At 35.0% G+C, this 18,504-nt stretch overlaps 1 protein-coding gene across 1 annotated transcript; it reads left to right on the forward strand.

Moving 5' to 3' along the window:
• Window positions 1-14,624: 14,624 nt before the first annotated feature.
• LOC110275387 (uncharacterized) lies at window positions 14,625-17,955 on the forward strand. Its single transcript, XM_052259221.1, has 5 exons — window positions 14,625-14,890; window positions 15,716-15,846; window positions 16,145-16,268; window positions 16,978-17,592; window positions 17,680-17,955. Exons 3-5 carry the CDS (start codon window positions 16,158-16,160, stop codon window positions 17,866-17,868), a joined length of 915 nt encoding a protein of 304 aa, XP_052115181.1. The 5' UTR covers window positions 14,625-14,890; window positions 15,716-15,846; window positions 16,145-16,157; the 3' UTR covers window positions 17,869-17,955.
• Window positions 17,956-18,504: the final 549 nt, after the last annotated feature.

An 18,504-nucleotide genomic window follows, 5' to 3' on the forward strand; every position in this document is an offset into this window, starting at 1 on the left:
CCAATCTGAAGCGGCGATTCTTGCGGACTTCACAGGCGGTCTTGCGCCAAACCCTATCAGGATCTACCACTGAGGTCTTGGAGCCAGCTTTGTCATTCCCACTAGGCGGTTGAGATTGCTGGGTCGTAGCCTCTAATCTCTGCGTGTAATCCTCCTGTGTCACACATGTTGTGATTAGGATAACAGTTAATTGACTTTAAACCAAATAAATTTGAAACTTATAATTAATTGAAACTCACATAATGGGTCGCAGACCACTCAGTAAATCTCTCCTTGTTGGCCTTCAAGGTATGTGTATACTTGAAGGTCATTGCTAGTGTCGCTGCACGATCCAACTACTTAGACTACATATATTCAAATCAACTAATAAAATAAATCAATAAACAACTAATTCAAGTAACTACTAACAAACATTACCCAACTACTTACCAGTCTGCTCTTCGTCTTCATGAAGGTCACCGATCCACCCGTATACTTCGACGACCTCGGCGAAGCCCTATTAGCAACGTTCTCAGATGGTGACACTTAAATCTCTCATCATTTCTAAAATGGGCCTCTAGTTCCTTCTTGATAGATGGATGGATCCTGGTCGTTAGGTGGTCGCGCCTTTGACAAACGTCGCTTATCATCTGTTGAAGTTGTTTAGTTGTCTGGTGGTCGTAGATCTTCCTGATCATGAGATTATTTTCCGTGTCCCATATGAATTTCAATTGTACAAAGTGATTCAATAACATTAGTTAAAATAAAATATAGTTCAAATATAGTTAATTAATTCAACATTATTGGGTTCTTACCTCCCACTTCTGAAACCATTGCTCTCTGGTCTCAATAGGGATCTTTGTGTAGCTTAACCATGGGTGGTCGTACATTGACTTAATGATCTCGGAGGTCTCTTATATGCAAGCATTGTTGTTTAGTGCAAACCTATCAAAGAAAAAAAATATAAGATTAACAAACACATAGAAACACATAAATTTAAGATTAACAAACTTAAAATTAAAAATAGTATGTATTCAGGCTTGCATGCCATCAGGCTAAATGCTCTGTCGGATGAAGGGCGGTGGTGGAGGGGCATCCTGCTGGGGACGTTGGAGGAATCACCCACCGTGGGCTCTATCGCTAGATTTGGGAGGGGGGAGGGGGTAACAGAAGGAGGTACGTAGTTCGAGTTTGGGACCATGATGAACTGCTGGTCCGCTGGACCCGCCTATGATGTCACAGGGGTCGATGGAGTAATTGGGGTAGAGGGCAATGAATGAACAGTCCTTGGAGATTTGGTGGAAATCCTCCTTCTACCATGACCATGAGACCTGTTCGATCTAGTTCTGCTACCTGTCGTCATGTCTGCAAAGAAAATATATTATTAACACTAATAAGCATATATACAACACAAATCATTCAACAAAACTCTCCAAAAAAAATTGGAGATAACCTCCCCTAAAATTGGACATATATCCATCTTTACGATTTCCACAAATCTAACCAATCTCAATCCACAACATCGATCAACACTCAATTAATTTCATAAAAATTACACTCAACTACTCAAGGAGCTTTCATAATTCAAATCCAAAGCAATAAGATGTGACATGCATAAATCCAATATAAAAGTAATATGCAAAACTTTAAGTGTGAAATAGATTGAACTATTTATTTTTAATTAGAGTCAAGTTAACATAATCAAATATAATAAGATGTGATATGCATAAAATCAATGCAATAACAATATGCAAAATTTTAAATATGAATTTAATTTAGTGAGTGGGATCATGCCATGGACTAATGCAACTTAGCAATTTAATCCAGAGAGATGTGCCTATCAAGTTATTATTTAAACTTGTAATGACCTATAAAATACAATTGGATTGGTATAAGATTAGATTTGTGCAAAATGAAAGTTCAACTATTTATTCTTAATGGCCAACTAGAAATTATAATTAAAAAGTTTCATTTTAATTTCATAATTCATAAATCAAATAATAAAAATAATTTATCAAAAAAAAAAAAAACACACACACAATAATCTTTTTGCTATTATCATTTAAATTTCTCTCATTTTAACTAAAAAATAATTAAAAAAATAATAATTATTAACTTATATTTTACTGTTGTCATTCATCAAATTCCTCTCATATAGATATATTTTTATGATATTATTCAGTCATTAATAGAACTAGAACCATTGAAAGATTTAAAATATGAAATTACATACATAAAGCAGAACTAAATAGCAAAAACAAAATAAATTAACAAACTTTTCATTTAAGAAATTCAAAATTAGTAAACGCACACAAAATCAGCAGTCAGCAGCATAACTAAATCAATGATTAGCAACCTTTCCAGTCAACAAATTTAAATCTCCTATTTAACAAATTGACAAATTCAAGTCTCATCATAAATGGATAACTATGCAATTAGTCAATTACATTACATACATAGCATCATAAGAGATCAAAGCTCACAAAAATACACAGAATTAACTAATTATTTCCAGCTAAATCATTCTAAACACATTACAAACTAAATTAACCAAATCACATTTTTTTAAATGAAAAACAGGTTAAAAACAAAAAAATCAAGCAAAAAAAATTAATTAACTTGGACTTGGCGGACGACGACGAAGCTGGACCTTATGGCAGATGACAAAGCGTGCTGGACCAGGAGAAGAAGCTGGCAACGCGAAGAACGGCGAGACGTCAGCGGTGAGAAGAAGGGCAGCTGCAATGGAAGCTAGGGTTTGCAATGGCGGCTGCAATGGAGACGTCGCGGAGAAGGGTCAGTGCAAGGAGTGGAGGGAGGCGGCAACAAGAGGGGTAGGCGGCAGTGGGGCTGACGGCGCGGTGGGGAGAGCAGACAGTTAGAGAGAGAAAGGAAGAAGATAGGTTAGAGATAGAGAGAGAGAAAGAGAAGATTTTGAATTGAAAGGGGAAATGGTTCACGCTTTGAATTTTAGGGCTCATTAACGTCAGATTTACCGACAGTAACTCGTTGCGGGTCACCAAAATGCAACGTTTCACTAAAATGAGTTTACTGGTAGATTGTCCTGAAGGTAATTCCCACGTAAATTTGCGCCTATTTTTCTTGTTTTTTCTTCAAGTATTACCGGCGAATTTACTGTCGAAAACGAAAATCCGACGGTAACAATTTGACCAAAAAAATTCCACATCAAAACCGTCGATAAATTCGTTGGTAGCTGACGCTAAATCTGATGGTACTCATTATTTTTCTTGTAGTGAATATTAGTATGCGTCAATTGGTGTTGAAGTGGTGCCAAAGTTTAGCGGGAAAAAAAAATCAGAGTTAGTCCATTTTAGCGAGGTTTATGTATAAACCGTCGGTAATCTTTGTTTTAGGACGTGCAGTTGAAACAACCATCGTTAATGAAGATGAGCGTAGTAGTGTTTATGCCTAGCAAAAAAATTATCACCTCTTCTAAGACAATAACTTACCGGTTATAAAACTAATTAATGGCAACTTGGTAGTTGAACTCTGGTTTGATGGTTAGTCTAGTGCATGTTTTACTTAAAATAGTTTCTGGCTTTACTACTTTTATTAAAAATAAAAATGTAATGACAAATCGAACTTAACAACCTTTTAGAATTTTTCTGACTCTTTGGTGGAAGAGGACATTATTGTTCTTATTGTTTCAGCTCCTCTCGTTTTGGAGAGTCTTTCTCAGCATTGTTTCAATATTCAATTATCTCACGAAAAGAAAAAAAAAAATTTCATCGATTCTTAATGTGTAAGGTAGATAGATGGTTTGGTAAAGGTAAAATTAGGGGGGAAAAAGTGGATGGCATAGCGTAATTAAGTTTTCACAAGTCAGCAGTCTCCAAATCCAACCTCAAATACTCTTCAGTTCCATTCTTAGATTTGGTCAGGTAAACTATTCTAATCTCCTATGGTCAAAGTAATAATTAATCATCTCATTAAGATAAAAGTGAGTAGCAGCATATAGAGAGGGAAAGATAAAAGGGTAAAACATATTGATTACGTTTGATTCTGATTGTTCCTATTTGGTAAGACCCAATTCCAAGCATATGCCTCAACAATCGCCTTCTTTTCCTCATGGAAATTCTTGTTGGGAGCAAATTAAAGCACAATGAGCCTTAAAATCTTAACGACCAGCTTTTCAAATCCAACAACATAAAAAGTAGGGAGCTTCATAACATTGGGAAATTAAAGTACCCACCACCACCGATCAGTTATGATGATGATGAGTAGTGTTAGTGTGACACATTCTCCAATCTTGTTTTTTCTTCATCTTATTCTCATAGTCACAGCACTCAATATTCCACTAACACATGCAAGGGCTTTCTTCATTCCCATTCAACCATTTACTAACACCTGCCACATATTCACAAAAAAAAAAGGAAACAATCATCGTTGATTATGACATACTAATAGATAATTAGTTTTCTTGAAAAAGTAATTGGGTCCATTTTCTGTCAACTAACAATATAAAGCAGCTTTATACAAACTATATAATTGATAATAAGAATACAAATATTTATAAACTCAAATTGATGAAGACAAAAAAACATGACAATTTCTCGTATTTTAATTAGATGTGATAGTGCAAGCAAGGCACTATACACTTTTAGTTTATCTAATTAAACAAAGAAGCAATTATGAACAAGCATATTAATTTAACCTTTATATACTGATTAAAAAGTTATATTTTTAGGCTAACATCAACTAATGTGCAACTATATATGTAAGAGAGTAATAATTTTCTTTTGATATTTTGAATTCTATAAGCGTCTCTACTTTTAAAATAGTACTATTTTTTTTAGTGTATTCCAAAATAACTGCGTGCTTCACTCTCAAATTGTTAGTTATTGTACATATCCTTCGGAAATATAAATATGGTGACAAATATTCATCATTATTTATTTAGTGAAACACAAATTTTTAAATAATATAGATTTTTATTGCAAATTTATTTTTTTAAAATTTTAAAATTTTAAAATTTTCTTATCTACTTTCGTTACTTTCATCACCAGTAACATTCTCTTTAAAAAATAAACATGATTTTTAATAACAAAGTGTTAATAAAAAGTGTTAGTGTCCTAGCATCTTAATTTTTTATGTGTATTTATTAGTATCTTAGTACCTATAACATTCATTCTTAGAACAAAATTCATCGTATAAATTTATAATAAAATATAAAAATATTTACCCATTTTGGTTCTCAAAGAATTTTTGATCAGATCCTTTAGTCCCCAATTAAAATTAATTACTCGATTGGTCCCTAATAATTAACTCCGTCAGTCATTTAGGTCCTTTGCTCCGTCAACTCTAGCGGAGGACAAAATAATCCCTGACAATTCTAACAGGGGATAAGATGGTCCCTAACCTCCTCTGTTCGAAAACGACACTGTTCTCTTCCAATTTTCATCATATATCGCATAACACTAACAGTCTAACACTGTAACTTCAAGCTACACAATGCACACTCTGCAACTTCAATGTTCTCAAGAAAAAAAATTCTCAAACTTATTCTCAACCAATTCATACTCAGGAAACTAATGACTATGTCTCTCAAGTACTTGTTGTCTTCGATGGATCCCATGAATCTAGACAGTAAGTCTAATTTGTTAAGACCCGTCGTCGTCGCCATCTCCCTCCTCTTCTACCCTATCATCTCCATGACCACATTACCCACCACTCCATTCGCTTCCTTTAGCTTCTTCTCTAAACCAATATTCAGTAATCACTTCAGTTTTCATATGAACGGCAACAACAATATTGCTCGTTGTATTGATAGCTTGGATGCGAGGTTGAAGCTGTCTGCCAACTTGGACTCTGGAAAAGAAGGAATGAAGCACTCGGGGTCCATTTCAAATGAGAATTTGCATATGATGTCGAAGGAGAATCTTCTCATGATGTCCTAATGTCCAACAATCTATATTGCTTGTCAGAGAGTGGAGAAAGGTGTGCCCTTAGGATAGTTGTGGAACTTGGTCTTGAGGATGTGGTGGATATTGTCGGGGTTGAATGTGATGCTGTTATTGAGGACATGAAAGTGGATGCTTTTGGTGGGTGAAATACAGAGAAGGTGGGTATACCAGTCACAGAGATTTAAGAAGTGTGTGGTTCATGACATGTTGAGGTAGGTGCGACGTCGACACGCATGACAGTTACACCAGGGTTTGATCTTGGAGGTGAAGAGGAGGAAGGAAAAGATGGAAAATAAGACTATGAAGGTGAAGGAGGAGAGTATGAATGTTAGGGTTATGCGGGATATGATGAAAATTGGGGAAGAACAGTGTCATTTTTGAAGAAAGGGGTCAGGGATCATTTTGTTCCCTATTAGAGTTGTTAGGAATCATTTTGTCCCATGTTAGAGTTGTCAGAGGCCATTTTGTCTTCCGTTAGAGTTGACGGAGCCAAGGACCTAAGTGACTGATGAAATTAATTGTTAGGGACTAATAGAGTAGTTAATTTTAGTTGGGGACTAAAGTGTTTGGTCCAAAATTCTTTGAAGACCAAAATGGGTAAATACTCAAAATATAATATTTGATCATAATCATACAAATATAATAAAAGTATCAAATACTAATAGTATTCCTCTTAGCAATAGATATAACATACTTTACAGAAATAGTTATAAAAATCTACAGATTATTTTATCCACAAATTTTGTAGATTACACACTTGAAGGAATTTCTCTTTCATGAGTCTTTACATTACAAGAAAAACATTGAGTACTGTCGAATTTATTGGCAAATTTTCCGTTGGAAACAATCAAACGATATAACCAATTATTTAATTACAGGAAAATTCTTTGCCCAAAAAGTATTTAATTACCAGCGGGAGGTAATTTTGGCACTCCACTATTTTCTTTCCCGTCTAATTACCATCGGATTTTTTTCGGTAAATTCGACGGCAAATTCAATTTTTTGGATTCTTTTAAAACAATTAGTGGTTCAATTCTTTTTTTATTTTTTATTTAAATTTATGTTTTACACAATTAGTAGTCAAATTCTAAATAATAGAAACCAAATATGGTAAATTAAATATTAAATGTATAAATAAAATAAAAAGTCAAATAAATAATACAATGAAACAATCTAGAACAAAACTCTAATCACTAAAGATCCTGATAGTCGTCGTCATCGTTCCTCTGGTCTTGTTGAGGCGGCAAACTAGGCAGTGATCTCAGTGCCCCTCCAACATCCCCGCTGCTACTGGATGCATCTGATCTTGGTACATCGCCATTTGTTGTTCCATCAGCTGAAGCTGCTCAGCTCCTGCCTTCATTCCAACTTGAGAGAATATATGTCTGACACACATGTGAGGATCTCCTAATACCTCTCCGTAAACTGCTGCAGCTACTGACCCTGTTAGTGAAGGCTCCGACTGAGCTCTAGCACCTGCTCCCTAAAATCGACGCCATCCTTGGGATCAACGGGCCTGTTGGTGGCAGTGGTGGATGAAGGTCTCAATGTAGAGGTGCGAAGGTTGTCGAAGAAGAATGATCCAAGACTGTATATGCAATTCTTGTACGGCTCAGATATGGTCTCGCGCCAAACAGTGTCAGGATCGATGATTGATGTAACAGAGTTGTTGCTGTCATCTCCAGTATGATGAGATTGCTGGGTTGCGGCCTCTAATCTCTGCATGTAGGACTCCTGTGTAGCACATGTTATGATTAGGATTGTAGTTAATTGAAAATTTTATATCATATGATGTTTACTTAACTAATAATCTGCAGACCGTTGATAAGCAAATCTCTCCTTGTTCTCCTTCAAGGTGTGAGTATACTTGAAGGTCTCCACCATCGTCGCATCATGATCCAATGACTTAGACTACAAATATTGAAACAATATGTTAAATCAAGTAATAATGATATTATATTTCAAAGACAAAACAAACTTAATAATAAAATGAAACAAATTGCATACTAGCCTGGCTTTTGTCTGCATGAAAGTTGCTGACCTACCTGTATACTTCGACGACCTGGCCGATGTGTTGTTAGCTCTGTTTGTGAGACGACAACATTTGAACACCTCATTAGTCTCTTAATGGATGTACGATTGCTTCTTAATGACCGGGCAGAGCCAAATAGTGAGATGGTCGCACCTTTCACGTACATCATCTATCATCTGCTGAAGCCGCCTAGCTGATGAGTGGATAATTTATACGCTGTTGGCATTGTTTTTAGGTAGTTTTTAATAGGATCTAGCTACTTTTAGGGATGTTTTTATTAGTTTTTATGCAAAATTCACATTTCTGGACTTTACTATGAGTTTGTGTGTTTTTTTGTGATTTCAGGTATTTTCTGGCTGAAATTGAGGGACCTGAGCAAAAATCTGATAGGAGGCTAACAAAGGACTGCTGATGCTGTTGGATTCTGACCTCCCTACACTCGAAATGGATTTTTTGGAGCTACAGAACTCCAAATGGCGCGCTCTTAACTGCGTTAGAAATTAGACATCCAGGGCTTTCCAGTAATATATAATAGTACATACTTTATTCAAGTTTAGACAACGCAAACTGGCGTTCAACGTCAGTTCCATACTGCATTCTGGAGTAAAACGCTAGAAACATGTCATAAACCAAAGTTAAATGCCAAACAGACGTTACAACTTGGCGTTTAACCCCAAGAGAAGCCTCTGCACGTGTAAAGCTAAAGCTCAGCCCAAGCACACACCAAAGTGGGCCCCGAAAGTGGATTTCTACACTTAGACTTATTTCTGTAAACCCTAGTAGCTAGTTTAGTATAAATAGAACTTTTTACTATTGTACTAGGGGTCTTTTTCCCTATTTTCGAATTCATATGCCATTTAGGGAGGCTGGCCATTCGGCCATGCCTAGACCTTGATCACTTATGTATTTTCAACGGTGGAGTTTTTACACACCATAGATTAAGGTGTGGAGCTCTGCTGTTCCTCGAGTATTAATGCAATTACTATTATTCTTCTATTCAATTCAGCTTATTCTTATTCTAAGATATTTGTTGCACTTCAACATAATGAATGTGATGATCCGTGACACTCATCATCATTCTCACCTATGAACGCGTGACTGACAACCACTTCCGTTCTACCTTAGAACGAGCGTGTATCTCTTGGATTACTTAATTAGAATCTTCGTAGTATAAGCTAGAATCCATTGGCAGCATTTTTGAGAATCCGGAAAGTCTAAACCTTGTCTGTGGTATTCCGAGTAGGATTCAACGATTGAATGACTATGACGAGCTTCAAACTCGCGAGTGTTGGGCGTAGTGACAAATACAAAAGAATTACTGGATTCTATTCCGACATGATCGAGAATTGACAGATAATTAGTCGTGCTGTGATAGAGCATTTAGACCATTTTCACTAAGAGGACGGGAGGTAGCCATTGACAACGGTGAAACCCAACATACAACTTGCCATGGAAAGGAGTAAGAATGATTGGAGGAAGGTAGTAGAAAAGCAGAGATTCAGAAGGGACAAAGCATCTCTATACACTTATCTGAAATTCCCACCAATGAATTACATAAGTATCTCTTCCTTTATTTTCTGTTTATTTATCCTTATTCTCGAAAACCATTATAACCATTTGAATTCTCCTAACTGAGATTTACAAGATGACCATAGCTTGCTTCATACCAACAATCTCCGTGGGATCGACCCTTACTCACGTAAGGTATTACTTGGATGACCCAGTGCACTTGCTGGTTAGTTGTGCAAAGTTGTGACAAAGTGTGATTCACGTTTGAGAGTTCTAAGTCTATTGGCGCCATTGTTTATGATCACAATTTCGTGCACCAAGTTTTTGGCGCCGTTGTCGGGGATTGTTTGAGTTTGGACAACTAACGGTTCATCTTGTTGCTCAGATTAGGTAATTTTCTTTTCAAAAAGTCTTCAAAAATCTTTCAAAAAAAATTTTTCTTTCTTTTTTTTCGTTTTTCCACAATTAATTTTCAAAAAATCCAAAAAAATTATAAAATCATAAAATCAAAAAATAATTTTGTGTTTCTTGTTTGAGTCTTGAGTCAATTTTTAAGTTTGATGTCAATTGCATGTTTTAAAAACTTTTGCATTTTTCGAAAATTCATGCATGTGTTCTTCATGATCTTCAACTTGTTCTTGACAAGTCTTCTTGTTTGATCTTTAAATTTTCTTGTTTTGTGTTTTTTGTTGCTTTCCATATGCATTTTTGCATTCGTAGTGTCTAAGCATTGAAAATTTCTAAGTTTGGTGTCTTGCATGTTTTTCTTTTCTTGAAAATTTTTCAAAAATAAGTCTTGATGTCCATCTTGATCTTCAAAGTGTTCTTGGTGTTCATCTTGACATTCATAGTGTTCTTGCATACATAATTGGTTTTGATCCAAAATTTTCATGTTTTGGGTCATATTTGTATTTTTCTCTCTCATCATTAAATATTAAAAAAAATAAAAAATATATTTTCCTTATTTCTCTAAAAAAAATTTGAAATCTTTGGGTTGACTTAGTAAAAAATTTTTAAAATTATTTGTTTCTTGTTAGTCAAGTCAAGATTTCAATTTAAAAATCTTATCTTTTCAAAATCTTTTTCAAAATCAAATCTTTTCTTTTTCCTTTTATTATTTTCGAAAATTTTTTTAAATTGATTTTCAAAATCTTTTTCTTATCTTTATTTCATGAATTTCAAAAACTTTACTAACAATTAATGTGATTGATTCAAAAATTTGAAGTTTGTTACTTTCTTGTTAAGAAAGGTTCAATCTTTGAATTCTAGAATCATATCTTTTAGTTTCTTGTTAGTCAAGTAATCAATTTTAATTTTAAAAATCAAATCTTTTTCAACCATATCTTTTTAAATCATATATTTTTCCAAAATTGATTTCAAAATCTTTTCTAACTTCTTATCTTTTCAAAATTGATTTTCAAAACTTTTTCAACTAACTAATTGACTTTTTGTTGTTTCTTATCTTTTTCAAAACCACCTAACTACTTTTTTCTCTCTAATTTTCGAAAATCACCTCCCTCTTTTTCAAAATTCTTTTAATTAATTAATTGTTTCAAATTTTAATTTTAATTTTATTTCTTCTCTTAATTTTCGTAAATCACTAACCTTTTTTCAAAAACAATTTTCGAAATTCTCTCCCTCTCATCTCCTTCTATTTATTTATTTATCTACTAACACTTCTCTTCTACTCAAAATTCGAACCCTCTTCTCCCCTCTACATGTGTTCGAATTTTCTTCTTATTTTCTTCTTCTCACATAAAGGAATCTTTCTACTGTGGTAAAGAGGATTCCTATTATTATTTTTTGTTCCCTTCTTTTTCATATGAGCAGGAACAAGGACAAGAACATTCTTGTTGAAGCAGATCCTGAACCTGAAAGGACTCTAAGGAGAAAGCTAAGGGAAGCTAAAGCACAACCCTCTGGAGAGGACTTGACAGAAATTTTCGAAAAAGAAGAGAAGATGGCAGCCGAAAATAATAACAACAACAATAACGCAAGGAGGATGCTTGGTGATTATACTACACCTACTTCCAACTTTTATGGAAGAAGCATCTCAATCCCTGCCATTGGAGCAAATAATTTTGAGCTGAAGCCTCAACTAGTTGCTCTAATGCAACATAACTGCAAGCTTCATGGACTTTCATCAGAAGATCTCTACCAGTTTTTAACTGAGTTCTTGCAGATCTGTGATACTGTTAAGACTAATGGAGTAGATCCTGAAGTCTATAGGCTCATGATTTTTCCTTTTGCTGTAAGAGACAGAGCTAGAACATGGTTGGACCCACAACCTAAAGATAGCCTGGACTCTTGGGATAAACTGGTTACAGCCTTCTTGGCCAAGTTCTTTCCTCCTCAAAAGCTGAGTAAGCTTAGAGTGGATGTTCAAACCTTCAAGCAAAAAGATGGTGAATCCCTCTATGAAGGTTGGGAAAGATACAAGCAGTTGACCAAAAAGTGTCCTTCTGACATGCTTTCAGAGTGGACCATTTTGGATATATTCTATGATGGTCTATCTGAGTTCTCTAAGATGTCACTAGACCATTCTGTAGGTGGATCCATTCACCTAAAAAAAAAACGCCTGCAGAAGCTCAAGAACTCATTGACATGGTTGCAAATAACCAGTTCATGTACACTTCTGAAAGGAATCCTGTGAATAATGGGACGCCTCAGAGGAAGAGAGTTCTTGAAATTGATGCTCTGAATGCCATATTGGCTCAGAACAAAATGTTGACTCAGCAGTCAACATGATTTTTCAGAGTCTGAATGGATGGCAAAATGCATCCAATAGTACCAAAGAGGCATCTTCTGAAGAAGAAGCTTATGATCCTGAGAACCCTGCAATGGCAGATGTGAATTACATGGGTGAACCCTATGGAAACACCTATAATTCCTCATGGAAAAATCATCCAAATTTCTCATGGAAGGATCAACAAAAGTCTCAACAAGGCTTTAATAATGGTGGAAGAAACAGGCTTAGCAATAGCAAGCCTTTTCCATCATCTTCTCAGCAACAAATAGAGAATTCTGAGCAAAGCCCCTCTAGCTTAGCAAACATAGTCTCTGATCTATCTAAGGCCACTTTAAATTTTATGAGTGAAACAAGGTCCTCCATTAGAAATTTGGAGGCACAAGTGGGCCAGCTGAGTAAGAAAATCACTGAAACCCCTCCTAGTACTCTCCCAAGCAATACAGAAGAGAATCCAAAAAGAGAGTGCAAGGCCATTGACATAATCACAATGGCCGAATCTAAAGAGGAAGAGAAGGACGTGAATCCCAGTGAGGAAGACCTCCTGGGATGTCCACTGAACAAAAAGGAGTTCCAAACTGAGGAACCTAAGGAATTTGAGGCTCACCTAGAGACCATAGAGATTCTATTGAACCTCTTTTTACCATTCATGAGCTCTGAGAACTATTCTTCCTCTGAAGAGGATGAAGATGTAACTGAAGAGCAAGTTGCTCAATATCTAGGAGCCATCATGAAGCTGAATACCAAGTTATTTGGTAATGAGACTTGGGAAGGTGGACTGATGCGTGAGCATCTTGTCTATCTTTTCCTAGTGAATTTGCATCTAAATTGTTGAGTTTAATTTAGAATTAATTATATTTTAGCCACTATGGATGCTATTTTGAGTTTTGTGCAATCTTATTTATTTTAGGTAGCATTCGGAGGGATTTGATGAAGTTTCTGCAGAGAAAAAGAAGAAACCAAAGAGATGACCAGTGAAGACTGACGCGGACGCATGGCTCACGCGACCGCGCGGAATGGAGAAATTGCAATGATGCGATCGCGCAATGACGCGAACGCGTGGACTGGAATTTTCACAAATGACGCGAGCGCGTGGACGACGCGGACGCATCACATGCGCGATCTGCAATAATTCAGAAAACGCTGGTTACGATTTCTGGGCTATTTTTGACCCAGTTTCCAGCCCAGAAAACACATATTAGAAGCTGCAGAATGGACAAATCAAGTGGTCCCCACCCATCAACTGAAGATCTGTTAATTAATTCGAATTTAAATTCAAATCTTATCTTGGAGGAAAAGATATTATTTTTAATTTTTGATTTTAAACCTATTAGGATTAGTAATAAATAGAAACTCTGTACATTTAGACAGGTACCAGATTGTTACGAGAACCCTTATTTTTTCTTCTCTGAACCATGAACAACTAATCCTTCATTGTTAAGGTTAGGAGCTCTGTCTATTTGTAATGGATTAATTCGTTTGATCTTTCTAATTTATTCATGTTTTGATTTATATTTCAATAATTGTTTTCGCTCTTAATTTTATGAATATTGGGTGGAACGGAAGTATGACCCATGTTCTAATTGAGTTCTTGTAAAACTTGGAAAAGCTCTTTACTTGAACAATAGCTTGAAAACAAATTATAATGAATTTCTAATTATTTGTATTTAATGGGATATGTGACATATAATCCCTTTATTTGTGGATAATTAGGATTCTTTTGGCATATAAACTAGAAATTGATCATCACCCCCTAATTGGAATTAATTGACCAAGGAATTGGCAGTTAATGAATTTTAGAGGAGACTAGGAAGGTCTAAGGAATTAGGGTCTAGTCACATATAGTTTGCCATGAAATTATATCTTGCATGATTAAATTAGTTAGTAATAAAAGTTAATCTGGAAAATAGATAACTCTGAAACCTTAACTGCTTTCTCAACATTTTATTCCCAACTTATTTATTTGTCTATCCTTTTGATATTCTAAGTTCGAACTTAAACCTTTTGAACATCTCAAAACCAATTTTTGCTTGCCTAACTAATCCAATCAATCAATCATTGTTGCTTGATCCATCAATCCTTGTGGGATCGACCCTTACTCACGTAAGGTATTACTTGGTACGACCCGATGCACTTTCCGGTTAGTAAGTGTGGGTTATAAATTCCGCACCATGGACCTCCCTTGCTCATTAGTGAACTAGATACATGGGTTCAGCAAACTCTACCTCAAAAGAAACAAGATCCTGGTAAATTCTTAATATCCTGTACCATAGGCACCATGACCTTTGAGAAGGCTCTATGCGACCTGGGGTCAGGTATAAATCTTAGAGCGCCGCTAGGGGGCCAGCAGTTTTCTAACTTTTGGGCCAGCAAACAACCAGCAATACTAATTTTATACCTCAAACAAAATAAAGCCCAAACCCATAAAGAGAGCGTGTATTCACGCTCCTTTACCACGCTCTCTTCTTCTCCCCAAAAATTTTAGTCTCTCCTCTACACTCTTGCACGCCATTTTTGTTGCTCTCAACGCTGGAGCACGCTCAACACGAATCAGCATTCTTGAGCTCGCTGTTCATCTCAACTAGCGTCTCCAATAGCAGCAGCGTTATTCTCTGCAACATGCAACAGCATCTCTCAGCTCTCTATCCATTCTTCTTCGTTTCTACTAATGCGTGATGCTTCTTCAAGATTAATGTGAAGGTAAATGAGTTTTGATTTTTGTTCATTTATTGCTTTCTTCAACTCTTACCTTCTTGCTGTCCATCATTCTGTATCCATTCAAAACATGCAACCAGAAATTCATAATAACACCCAAAAATATTACTCAATGTTTCCTGTCTTTCATGAAAAATCTTTAAATACTCTATAATAAAATTTCTTTTGATTTTGATTTTGATTTTGATTTTGATTTTGATTCATCATTAAGTTACTATCTCAGTTGTTACTAGAGGTTTGTTGTGGTAGAGCTTTGGAAATTGAAGATGAAGTTTAATATGATAAGACGCAGCAACACCATTTTCATGAGTAGATTGCCCACCACCTGTTTGAGAAATTACCGCAGCAACTCTCTAATAACTCTTCTCTTCTTCTACCTTTATTATTACTTTTGCCAGTCCATTTTGTCCTTGGTATGCTCCTGGATGTTGGTGGTTTCTGGTCAATGATTTATTTTGCTGTGCATGAAAATTATTCAACAGTGTGAGGAGCTATGTTATATCATATGACTTAGGTTCTTAATCAAGCCACCTCATTGATGTCAATTTTGATAGACCACCTAAATACATTGTTGTTCATGCTATTATATTAACTAATCATACATAGAAAAGAAATCTCTGTAACAAGAATTAATTGCTTGAAGATTGATGAATTGAATCAATACATGTATATGAAAATCATAATAACTTGGCTGTCAACCAATATTAGCTCTCAGAAAGAAAATAAAGCTATATTCAAAAATACTTTCATGGTTATCCCTTTATGCATAAAGTCAATTAAATTATTTTGTGTTTAATATGAACTATGAAGGAAGGAACAGAAGACTTCAAGGCTTAGCTGCTGCTATCCTAAAGTTGTGGGAGAAGAGTCTTATTGCAAAAATTGCTATCAAGTTTGGAGTTTCAAATACTGACAATGAATTGATGGCCAATGAACTAAAGGCAAGTTTGATAGACAATCTATTGTTCAGTATATGCAAGTTTCAAGACATCATAGACTAAATAGGTATATGTTGAGCTTGTAAAGACACTTTTTCTTTAGCCTGAACACTTAAGCTTCCAGAATGTTCTGGAGTGTCAAAAGTTAAACATATGACATTTAATTTATAAATCTTTGAAAAAATTCATTAAGTTATTATCTCATTTGTTAGTATAGCTTTGTTGTGGTAGAGCTTTGATAATGGCTACTGCATAATTGATTACTAGCTTTGTTAATAGTATGTTTCTTAATAACATGCAGTGATTATTTGAAAATGGAAAAAGATCCAGATATTAAGATGCCGCGAAGAAGTACAACTACAAAGAAATCTGAAGTAGGAACTAGAAGGAAAATGCCGAAAACTCTTGAAGAACTAGAATCTCGGGTATGAACCAATTAAAAAGGGAATTTTGCACACTTTACTTAGGACACTTTGCACCCATCTGAATGAAATTTTGCACACACTTTAATGAGAATTTGCACACATTATTCAGCATAGTTTACACTCAATATAATTATTTTTTGCACACATTTTTCGAATAGTTTGCACCCACTTTAATTTGATTTTGCACACATCAATTTTGCCTAAAGTATACATGCCTAGATATAATTCCTATCAATCTGGATCCTCTCACCTTAACTTTGAACATCAACACATGGCATGAGCACGACAGGACCATGTCCAAATGTGGCTGCTTCCATTTATGTATGTTGTGTCTAGTAGATATATCCCTAGGCTTCTCTCTACTACTAAAATGATGGGATAATGTTAAATCATACTGTTACTTACATGTCTTTGGTAACTGTTTAGTGGGTCGTTGTTATATTTTTGGCTGGTATATGATGTGGGTTATTTAATTTGTACACCATAGGAAAAAATATTGCATATGCTGCATGCTGGGATTATTAACTTGTACTAAAAACTGCTGGCCCCCTAGCGGTGCACACATCAATTTTACAATTTGCACTCACTTTAATCAAGTTTTGCACACTTCACTTGCACAGTTTGCACTCAATTTAATAAAATTTTCCATATATCACTTAGCATATTTTGCACCCAGTTTAATAAGAGTTTTTTTACTTTATGTTTGTAGAAAGTAATAGAATGTCGTTGTTCTCCTGTTTCGGTTTTCACAACGATAAATTCTCTTACAAAAGAGAAAAAAATTGAAGTTGATAAAATGGAATTCTCATCCATGAAGGCTATTCAAGATTGGAAAATTGATAGGCGGTTATTCCTCGCACTTGCTAAAGCATATAACACAATAACAAGCAAACTGGAATTAGTGGTGGGGGATATCGATGTGACAACAGACAAAATTGGGTTAGCTCTAGGATTACCTTCAATTGGTAAAAGTTTTTCAGAAGAAGAAGATTGGACTTCAGAGCAAAAAAGATTAGTTGCCCCATTCAAGTCTGTGACAAACCCATGGTTACAAGAAGTATTACATTCAAGAGAATGTAATGTTTCAACATCCAAAGGGAGAGATTATTTTAGGAGAGCATTTACAATGTTCATTATTAGCTCATTTTTGGCACCAACAAGTAGCGCTGTCACATCCCCAAAGCACTTACGTGCCATTGTTGATGTAGAGAATATAACAAGATACAATTGGGCAAGATTTGTGCATGATGAGCTTATGAAAGGGGTTCAAAAATTCAAGGAAAAAAATACATTAAATATTGATGGTTGTCTTTATGTTTTGATGGTAATCTGTCTAATGTACTTATCCTTTTTTTTCCTTTTTTCATTTCTTTTTTGATGATAATCATTACATTTATTATTTTGCTTGTAGATTATCTATTACCACAAAGACACATTTGGAGATAAGGAAAATTATATGGGGCCTCCACCACCATGGATTGCTTATTGGGATAAAGAAAAACTTGCAAAGAAGTTGACACAGGAATCATCAAAGCAAAGGCGAACGATTTGTTTTATTTATTTTATCATGTTAATTCGCTTCTTTTTTTTAAAAAATTGATGATTGCTTATAATATCCCAGAATTCTTTCTATTAATGAACCCCTTAATGCACATTTCTAAGTTGAATTCTTTTCACTTCTAGTTATCAGCTACGTTTTGTTTATCTAAGAGGAAATATATTAATTAGGTTTGATCCTTTATGTGTTCTTGTGTGATGTGTGATGTGTGTGTTGTTTGAGATACATACAACTGTGTTGAATTCTTAATTGTTAAAATCCTGATATCTATATAGAATGCTCAAATGGCATAGTTATAGTTATGATATTGCCTCAATTTTATTCTAAGTCTTATATTTGCATGCCTTGTTTTAGAAGTTAGTAAAATGACATTCTAAAGTTGTTGAGTGCAGATGTGGATTAGTGAGTATAATTGTGCTGTTTTGTGGTGTGCTTATTAGTGAATTAGTGTGTAGTTATTTGCTCTAAAGATTGAATGCAGTGTGATAAAAGAAAAATAGTGGCAAGTTTGGTGCAAACTGTAGAGAATACAATTACAATGGTAAATAACAAAATTGAAACTAAACTAGATTTAATATGTAATCTTTGTTTTTTATTTTCAATTTTTAATTCATGGAATGCTAGTTATGCTACAACTCTTCTCCGTCGGCAAATGGAAAGCATTATAAGCTAAATATT

Source organism: Arachis duranensis, chromosome 1 (genome assembly GCF_000817695.3).
Source record: "Arachis duranensis cultivar V14167 chromosome 1, aradu.V14167.gnm2.J7QH, whole genome shotgun sequence".
In the NCBI taxonomy this organism is placed as follows: Eukaryota; Viridiplantae; Streptophyta; class Magnoliopsida; order Fabales; family Fabaceae; genus Arachis; species Arachis duranensis.